At 31.9% G+C, this 9802-nt stretch overlaps 1 protein-coding gene across 1 annotated transcript; it reads right to left on the minus strand.

The window, feature by feature from the left end:
• Window positions 1-1926: 1926 nt before the first annotated feature.
• On the minus strand, window positions 1927-3881 carry LOC114195865 (transcription factor TCP18-like). Its single transcript, XM_028086284.1, has 2 exons — window positions 2636-3881; window positions 1927-2195 (listed from the first exon to the last, which is right to left on the minus strand). Exons 1-2 carry the CDS (start codon window positions 3662-3664, stop codon window positions 2148-2150), a joined length of 1077 nt encoding a protein of 358 aa, XP_027942085.1. The 5' UTR covers window positions 3665-3881; the 3' UTR covers window positions 1927-2147.
• Window positions 3882-9802: the final 5921 nt, after the last annotated feature.

A 9802-nucleotide genomic window follows, 5' to 3' on the forward strand; every position in this document is an offset into this window, starting at 1 on the left:
TTACCTAGTTTTCTTCAAAAGCAAAACCTTATTACGAGTGTTTTATGCCTTATAAAACGTCAAACTTATGTTTTGAATAAATGACAACACTTCACTGAGATCTGAAGGAACGAAGTGATGGTTCTTTCAAGAAGAATTTATTGAAGAGATACAATACTAGGACTTTGAACTCAATTCATATAAATTTGAATTCCAATATCTCAAGAAAAACTCATCATATTAACTACTTAATGGTTGCATCAATAAATTTAGCCATACAAAGTTAAACAATAAACAAAACAAGTCATGGAACTAGATTTGAAAAGCACTACACACTACAATTAAGTAATTATTTTAAGTCAAAGAAAAATATGTTTTTTTTTTTTCTACAACTATTGAATATTTTAACTAATATGCTAACAACAAGTCTTCATATGTGGTTCATTTGGCACTATATACAAGTCTTTGTTAATTATGCTTCATTATGCAACTAGGACTTGCAAGCCTTCTAATTTTATCACTAAATTTTTTTAACCAATAAGTAAACTATCTTTCCTAAACCTATTTTTAATTAGCCCACAATACTTGTGAGCACATCACTATAATGTTAAAGATTGCTTATTTTTAATTACTCTTAATAAGATTTTTTTTCTTCTTAATAGGTGAATGGAGATATGTGGCTGAAAAGTTGCATCAAACAGTTGAGAAATGCATTTTAATTTCACTTAATTGCAATCTGTGAATTAGTACAACAAGAGAACATATTAGCTTCAGTAATTAATTCAAGAACCAAGACATACACTATTAAGAATATAAGTGCAAGGATTAGCTAACTAAATGCATGTCACTGTGTTGTTTTAGCTCTTTCGGTCTTCAAGTTAAACAACACACACAGTTTTCCAAAAAAAAAAAAAAAAAAAATTCAGATGACAGTCCCTTCAAAGCAAGATATGAATGTATTATGTTTTTATTAATAATTTGACATATGCATGCACTTTAAATGATAACAAGCTAAATTTTATGAAGTAAAATGGAGTTAAAAAATTTTCATAAAAAAATATATAAAGTAATTGAATCAATGGTGTTTTATAGAGTTCTCTTAGTACTATTTTCATTTAAGATAAATTAGATAAACCCACTTTTAATGAGAATTATCATAAAATACATAATGATACATTCACACCCATATATCACAAAAAAAATATTAGGCACCTATTTTATTTTATTTTTATCTCTGTATTATTCATGTTACATTGTCATTTATCTTATCTACATTTTCTCAAGGTATGAAATATAATTCGGTGCTCATACATTCTAACAATTTTTTAATGGACTGTTATAATTATTCTATTTAAAGTACAAACTCCTTCAATAAATACGAGGGATATCATAGTATATAAGCCTTAAGTTTTAGTCCAACATTATTTCAAGCCCTAGGTATTAAAAGAAATATGTTAAAGTGTCATTAATATATATATATATATATATATATATATATTCAAATAATTTATTTATTTGTCCATGTTTAGTTTCATCATTATATTCCTCAATATTTTTCTACTGAGTTGATAATACTGTATATGTTGAATATATTCAAATGACAAAGTCAATTTTAATCTTTGCATTAAAGGGAATGTGGATCACCCAAGTGTCTATTCAGTCACATCTATAAAGATTAATATCACATACTAGAAGACACTCGGGATGCTACCCACATCTGAGAAGTGACCCAATATTATCCTATTCTTATTGGACTTATTTTAAATTTCTGAAAATATGCCAATACATCACAAAAAAGGACAAAAAACCATGTAAATGCATTTGAAACATGATGTTTAAGGTGGTAAAATCAATGCATTGAACCAGGTTACAGTAAACACTGAGACATTGGTCATTTTTCTTAACTAGAAACATGCATAAGGCCGTTATACGAACTATTGAATCTGTACCATGACACTGAACAAGTAGGTAGATACGATCAGAGCAGAAACATGGAAAAGGAAACGTGTTATAGAGATCAAAATACAACCGTTTTATATAATTTGTTTTCTTCAGATTCATCATAGATGTTGTTGAGGGTACCTTACTCCGTTAAATTCTGAAAGAGAAAGTAAAGAAATACATAGCAGGCTTCCGTCGGCACATCAGATATATGAGATGTGATTGTTCTAGGTCTCCCATGGCTTTCCCAAGGACTGAAATTCTGCAAATTGGTGCTGCAAAAACACCGTTGACTAGTCAGCACCATGTTATTTTGACCATGCACTTGCTCATGTAAAATAGTTTGAGTAAGCAAAACGAAGTTTTGGAGATGGTTTTTCGTTAAAATGTTGAATCTGGTCATTCCTTGCCTTAATTGTGTCTATTTCCCAAACTACATATATAACTCATAGCATGTTCCAATTTGACTCTAAAACGTGGACGTGGAAGCAATAAGTATCTGGTTCTGTGTGTTTTTGTTTCTTTTTTGACGTGATTTTGGAGAAAATTGTGAGTGTTGGACTTGATCTAAACACCCATTTAGTTTAAATCATCTTTGTTAATGTTTATATACTCAGATTCAAGCATTACTTGTTCGTTTTCTTGTAGCAGTGTATGAAAATTATGTACTAAGTAATTGTGGAAGGAAGTTATCTAAACACCAATTGGGACTTACGTCGTGAGAGAATCCATAGTTATTGAAGATCAAGGAGGGGCTCCATTTGCTCAAGATAACCAAAGAATCATCATCATCATGCTCCTTTGTGTAGTAGTAGCCATGTTCTTTACCCTCAGTGATCACGTCCAAGGAAGGATGAACACTATGGCTCTTGCTACCAAATTCTTCTGCAGTTTCTGAGGGTTTCCAAGAACCCAATTGGATCAGATTTTGATTTGCTTCCTCTCTACATGGCTTTGATTCTTCAGCCAGGCCACGACTTCTCATCTTTTGTCTTGTCCTCTCTCTTGCCCTCTCTCTTGCCCTTTCTCTGCACTCCCTTGCAAGAGGGTGGAAAGCACTGATCTTCCTAGAATGCTTAACCCTTCTCTTCATCGCTTTGTCCACTCTCTCTTCTGCTTCTTTTTCATCTCTACTCACTGCAACCTCATCAAGACTAGACACACCTTCTTCACATTCCGAACCAGCACTGCTGCAGCTGCGGTGAACACTCTTCTTCTGCTTCTTTTTCTCCTTCGCCAGACGATGGATTTCAGCTTTTGCTTGGTTCAGTAACCACTCCACGGTCTTGCTAGCTTTGTCAAAGCCTAGCATATCTTGCAAACCGAAAAACCTCTTTGCAACATCAAGGGAAAGTCTCATTCTCCTATCCCTGAGTCCTCTCGCGGTGCTGATCTTGCTGTGTCTGTCTCTCTTGGCAGGCCTTTTTCTGGGGGTTTGAGTATTCTTCTTAACAGAAGTCTCCGCGGCAAGATTAACTGGTTCAGGCTCGGGGGGTTTATGGTGAAACTGAAGGAGGAAATCGTGGTGTTGTTCGAGGAAAATTTGAGAGTCTTCAAAGGGAGGAGGAGAAGGAAAGTGGAAAAAGGACAAAGGAGGAAGGTGAGGGTTGTTTTCTTGTTTGGACGTTGGGTTGCTTTCAGAGTCAATGGAAAAGGGTCTGGTGTAGTAAAATGCTGGGTCATAGCAGGAAATTGGTTCGTTTTCACAGTGAGAGGGAAACGTATCCGAAGTTTGAGATTGCATAGTGCAGTACTCTCTCCCTCACTCTTGGAGTAGTAACCCTACAACCCTTTTGGAGGAGCTAATTAATTAACATGTATGTGTATGTTGTGAGGGTGAAGATGAAGATATTGTGATTGTACAACCGGGAATTCATGAGGGTAGTGCTGCAGTTTGAGAAAGACAGCAAAAACAGTAACACATCAGAGAGAAGGGTAAAGAAGAGGGAGAAGAGAAAGAACCTAGTTTTAATAATGTTTGGTTTTTGATGAAAAGCTAATAAGGTGTTTAGGATGATGATATATGCAATGGAAGAAATGAGTGGATGGAAGAAGTTGAAAGTTGTAGCACTTCACGTGGTGGTCATGTGCGAGTTGACAGGGAACTAAAGGCAACTAACTCAGCTCCACCTTCATCACATCACTCACTATAGCCCCACTTCACTTCACCCTCTCCAATCACCTTTGCTATATACTCTACCACATTGCATCACTACATTTTCATGCTTTGTCCCACACAATAGTGTTTCACATGCCACCACTTTTTATGGGAACATTCACACAATTCTCAGGCTCTATTTTAGATATAATATGTTTTGCACCAACCTTTTTTCTTTCTTTTATCATGGGAGATTCAATATTATATAAGTTATTGAGGTGTTTTTTCCTTTTGAAAAGGGTGGAAAGAGAATGTGTAGGGTTTTGAATTGTGAAAGAGATTTTTGAGAAGTGAATAATTAATGTTTTGGAATTGTTAAGAAAGTGCAATAATTTGATATGCGTGGTCTTAACTTAACGGGTTGCAGTTTGACTGGGTTTGTGAGGGACGTCGCTTTCAGTAAAAAGAGAAGGGCCATGAGTCTATATAGTCTGTGATGCCTGCAACTGTATCTCTATGTATATCTATTCCTCTTTGGAATTTTGTTGTTGATTCTCTTCTTTCCCATGCGTGCTTATCCTTTCTCTGTCATCATTTCTTTCTCTTTTTTCTTTCATCACAATTTCCTTTCTTACCGACCCAAGCTTTTTGGAATATCTCTTCTATGCTAACTGCTACATGTTAAAATGCATAATATGCAGAAGTTCATGCTTTTTAACTTCTAGTTGTGAGTCTTTCGTTCAAGTTTGAATATCATTTTTTAAACTTTCTTATGACACTTAGGTGATGATGTATGAACTAGGTCAATTATAAAAATAAAGTGGTATATGTATCAACAATTAATATATGGATGTGATCTATTGTTAAAGAATGGTTAAAAATATATTTCATAAAACATTATTGGAGATTATTTTATTGAACTCTTAAAGTAATTAGTGAACTAAAATGTTTACTTTAAATTGTTCAACGGTCTCCATATCTAATTTTGATTTATGTCTTTAATGACAAAGTAGAAATATTTGATTTCTATAAAAATGGATATCAATAAACAAAATCAGTTGGTTTACCTATAATTTATATTTACCGATAGATGATTGATGACAAAAAATTCGTCGATAAATTTTATTAAAGATTGTGAAATCCGTCAATAATTATTGATTGTCGCAAATAGGTATGTAAATATTTGTTGATAATTATCGACATGTTTGGTTGTCGGTAAAATCATCGGTAAACATCACGATTGAATCTTCTTCTTCCTATTCTTTTCATTTTATTCTTCTTCATCTCATTCTTCTCATGCCTTGCTATCATCGTCGCCTCTGACTCCTTCTCCTCATCCTTATCATCTTTCTCCTCCCCTTCCTCATCCTCCTTTTCATCACCCAACTCTAGCAAATTAAACTTAAAATTCACCTCTTAACATGGTATTGAAGTTATGGGTTAAAACCTATACCAAAGAAATTTGTTATCTATTGTCTATTGTTCCATCCGCTATCGGACTATTATTAAACTATCCATTAATGTTTAGTCTTACGCTCAATATGTATATGTTTCAATGTGAGGGATATGTGTTGGAAGTCTTACATCAACTAGAGATAAAACCAATTTATAGTATATAACCAATTTAGACATTAATTCCTTTGATAGCCAAAATTTTGGAAGCTAAAATTTTGGTAGCTAATATTATGCATGAACCACATATAATTAATTGGTCACTAATTATAATTTTTTATTCATAATAGTGATTATTTTAGAGACCAATGATTTTTAGTTTATAAAGTATCTAAATTAGTCACTATAGTTACCAATTATTTTGTCTCTAAAATTGGTTGTTATTTAAATATTTTCTTGTAGTGCCACTTGTTCTTGATTCATATGGATTAACCCTTTAAGGCGTTAATTTGATCATTTTAGTTATGTTCGTAAAAATTGTTTACATGTTTCTACCTATTGGTTTTTATTCTAAATTAATTTGTTGTGAGTTTTTAAACTTTAATTGGTTAAGAGTTATAACCAAAACAATGAGCAAATATCATATTAGCCGAAAACATAAAATGAAAGTAAATATATACATTGATCCAAATTTATTGCTACTTAAAGAAAACGAGTTAAAATTTGAAAATGAAATATATGGAAAATGTTTTCAATGTACAATAAAACTATAAATGTGTGAATAAAATATGATCACTTGACATGATGTCTTTACTTAAAAATAATATATTGGAAAGGTAAGAAATGTATTTGATGTCTCTCACTAGTTAAACTTTTGTATTGGGAACATGCAGTTGAGTAAAACATCTCGAGCTTCATCAACCACCACTAGTATATCCAACTTAGTTGTAAAGATACACCATGGATGTTTAACCATCACTTAATTTCTTGTCTAATTTCCACTAGATGTAGGGATCATCTATACGTATAACTCACTAGTTTGACACAAGAGTGTAAGTATGATCTACAAAGGATCTAAACTTTTGATGTTAACTTGAGCCCAGTGTAAAAAATACTTTCAAAATCGCCTAATATGCTTCGATTTCAAAAAAACCGAAATCTTTCACAGCTTGGTAGCATTTTTGAAAATTTTCACACAACTATAGGCTTCAATTCTAAAATAATTGAAGCCTATACCGGTATATGCTTCGATTCTATAAAGAACTAAAACATATAATAATATAGGTTTTGGTTCTTTAAAGAACCTACATCTATAGTTTTGCAAGTAATTTAAAGATGTCACTGGTGACATTTTTGTAAATATTTGCAAAAGTATAGACATTGATAGTAAATATTTAAAGTATAAATGCATAACACTTAATTTTGACAATAAATTTATAACTTACCATCATTATCTGTGTTTAACTTTCTTATCTTTAATCAATGTAGGATTTAAACTTAAGTTTGGATTCCTAACTATTTTAACTAAATTAAACCATAATTAATAAACTAAAAACTTTAAAAGGTGAATTTTAAGTGATTTAATTGTTCAAAAATATTGATGGGACTTTCAAATTGATATGTTGTGGCGTATTAAAAGTGATTTTAATTAGCACCAACTATAAGACCTAGAAAAGTACGTAGTTGATATGTATATGTATGTATTGAGAGTGTCACACATGGTTGATTGATTCCCTCATCATATACATGTTTTGTAGTTGCCCATCTTTTTGCCGACCAAGCCCTTGATGATGGGGTCTTTTTCTTTACCACGACGCTTTCGCTAAGATTTTTAGTGGTATTGTAATAATTATGGTTAGATTGACATAGAATTGAATACCAATTGTTGTGTGATTGAACCTCCTGCACAATTCTGTGTTAGGGTATTTATTTTATTAATTGTTCGTTGAATTAGATGGGTGGTAACTAGCTAATGCCTTTTTCTCCACATCCAAAGTATCTTTGGATTATGATTCCCAACAAAGCATAAGCATCTATGATATATCTGCAGAGGACCAAGCTATATGGAGTGTGGGCCATAGAAAAGACACTACACATCTACTCTTTAGGGCATTACATCAACTTACCCACCACATTCTGCAAACTTTCCACATCTAAGGGCTTTACCACAACACCTATAACTCCATTTTTTCATTCATGCAATATCAGAATTTGCTCATCTTCATTCTTTTTTCCCGTTCAAACCAGAACACAATTAATATAATTATCGATGAATAATTATATATATATATATATATATATATATATATATATTTTAAGAATATAAGTGTGAGTTTAAGTTCCACATTAAATAGAAATGAAAAAATAAAATATTATATAAAAGTAAAGATCTATAAATTCATTATCCTTATATTAAAAATATTGTCAATAACTTATGTGATTGGACTCAAGTCTTATTAGTGTTTGTTCTCTATAGCAATGCCTACGGCTTTTAGTTCCTGCACTCAGTCAATTTCTTCGCGCACCGATCAAATTTTCAAAATAATCACTTTTAGTATCCGTAAAAGTGACTTCCGAAACATATGTTTCCGAAACTTTCTAGAAAAAGTTTTCCCAAACAAAATTTTCAGAATAAGATTTCTGAAACAGAATTTCTGGAAAAAAAAAATCTGAAACATGATTTCCGAAATACAATTTTCAAATGGATTGATGTTAAGGAATGAGATTTCCAGAATAAATTTTCTGAAACACATATAATGTCCTATGGAATAAATTTTCTGAAATACCGCTACATAAAATATGTTCTGGAAGTTTTTCATTAAACTTCTAGAAATATATGAAATATCTTCAAAAAAGAATTGTTCAAAATGAGTTTTTCTTCGGATTTTCTCTCTTTTTATTTTTATGCAGAGTTTCCTCTCTTCTTCTTCCTTTGCAATAATGGTGACGATGGAAGCAGTGATCACGATAGTAACGATGGTGGTAGTGGTTGTGAAGAGTGTTTAAGTCTCTCTCTCTCTGGGGGTGCATTTAGTAATTGTGGGTGCAAGAAACAATGACCTACCACGAAACAGCTTTGGAGTTCTTGAAAACTCTAGCTTTTACGTCCTGGACCACCTATAATTTCCAATTACACCCCCAATAAGTTTTAAAATACCTATTTTATTATTTGGCATTTATTTGAAAGTTGGCATTTATTTGAAAGTTTCCGTTGCATTTTCTTTTTTTTGCTATTGTTTTTCTCGATCGAGGTTCAAAGCGTATTCCAACGAAGTTGGATGGTGGTGATTTGAATTTGGCTAGCCATGGATGCAAAGAAAGTATGAATGGGTAGTTTGGTATTTGGATTTGTTTTAATGGCAATAAAATTGTCTTCGTATTCTAGATTTCATAATAGAGGCTTTTCGTAGTTTGTAAAAAATGATTTTTTTTTATATGATTGTGTTTAGAAAGTTTTTTTTTTTCAAATTCTAAAAAGAATATTTCAAAATTGTTATATTACTTACTTGACTACTTTAGACCTAACATGACTTGGTTAAAGGTGGACTTGACTTATTTAGTATGAGGTGAATTTGACTTTATTCGGTTTGAGGTGGACTCGACTTGGATCTTGGTCAAAAGTTTAGATGAATTTAGCTAGGTTAGAAGATGAATTGAGTTGGTTTGACTCAATTAGGGTTAGATAAAAGTCGAGTTGAGTCAATTTAAGTCAAAAGTTAAGCTAAGTTGACTCATACCAAAGGTTAAACCAAGACAACTCGGATCGAAAGGATCAATGGTCAAGTCAAGGCAACCTTGGACAAATGCTCAAGGCTAATTCATCTTGAGTCTGACCTAACGCTCTTTATCTTGACCTGAGATTGACCCACACAAACCTATCCATGGAGCTTTTATTTCTATTTTTCACTCTATGAACTTTTTTTATGTGGATTTTTTCTCTATCCTAATGCATGTGGGTCAGATTAAATTGTTGGGTCAAATTGACCTAAATTACGTTCAGCAACCTATATTTACTACAATTACACAAACCCTATTAAACTTATCTTCTAAACTCACATGAAAAAACAAATAACATTTTCTATTTTTTCTAAAATTCTAATATGTTAGAATTATGTTCGGTCATTTAGTAATCATAAATATAATATCAAACTACTAAAAAAATTCTTGTTAGACTATTTCTAACAAATTTTCTTAAATCATTGTTAATATGAATTCTCCTTCGTTTATTCTATTACATGATCGGAAAAAATTATGATTATTGAAATATTAAAAGAAGATATCATTTTACTTCCAAGATTTAAGGGAAATTATTGAATATGACATTATACATCCAATAAATACATTTACACTAATAATTGGTCAAAAGAATGAATTGAAGGAAAATAAGCATAA

This window comes from Vigna unguiculata, chromosome 9, assembly GCF_004118075.2.
Source record: "Vigna unguiculata cultivar IT97K-499-35 chromosome 9, ASM411807v1, whole genome shotgun sequence".
NCBI lineage: Eukaryota > Viridiplantae > Streptophyta > Magnoliopsida > Fabales > Fabaceae > Vigna > Vigna unguiculata.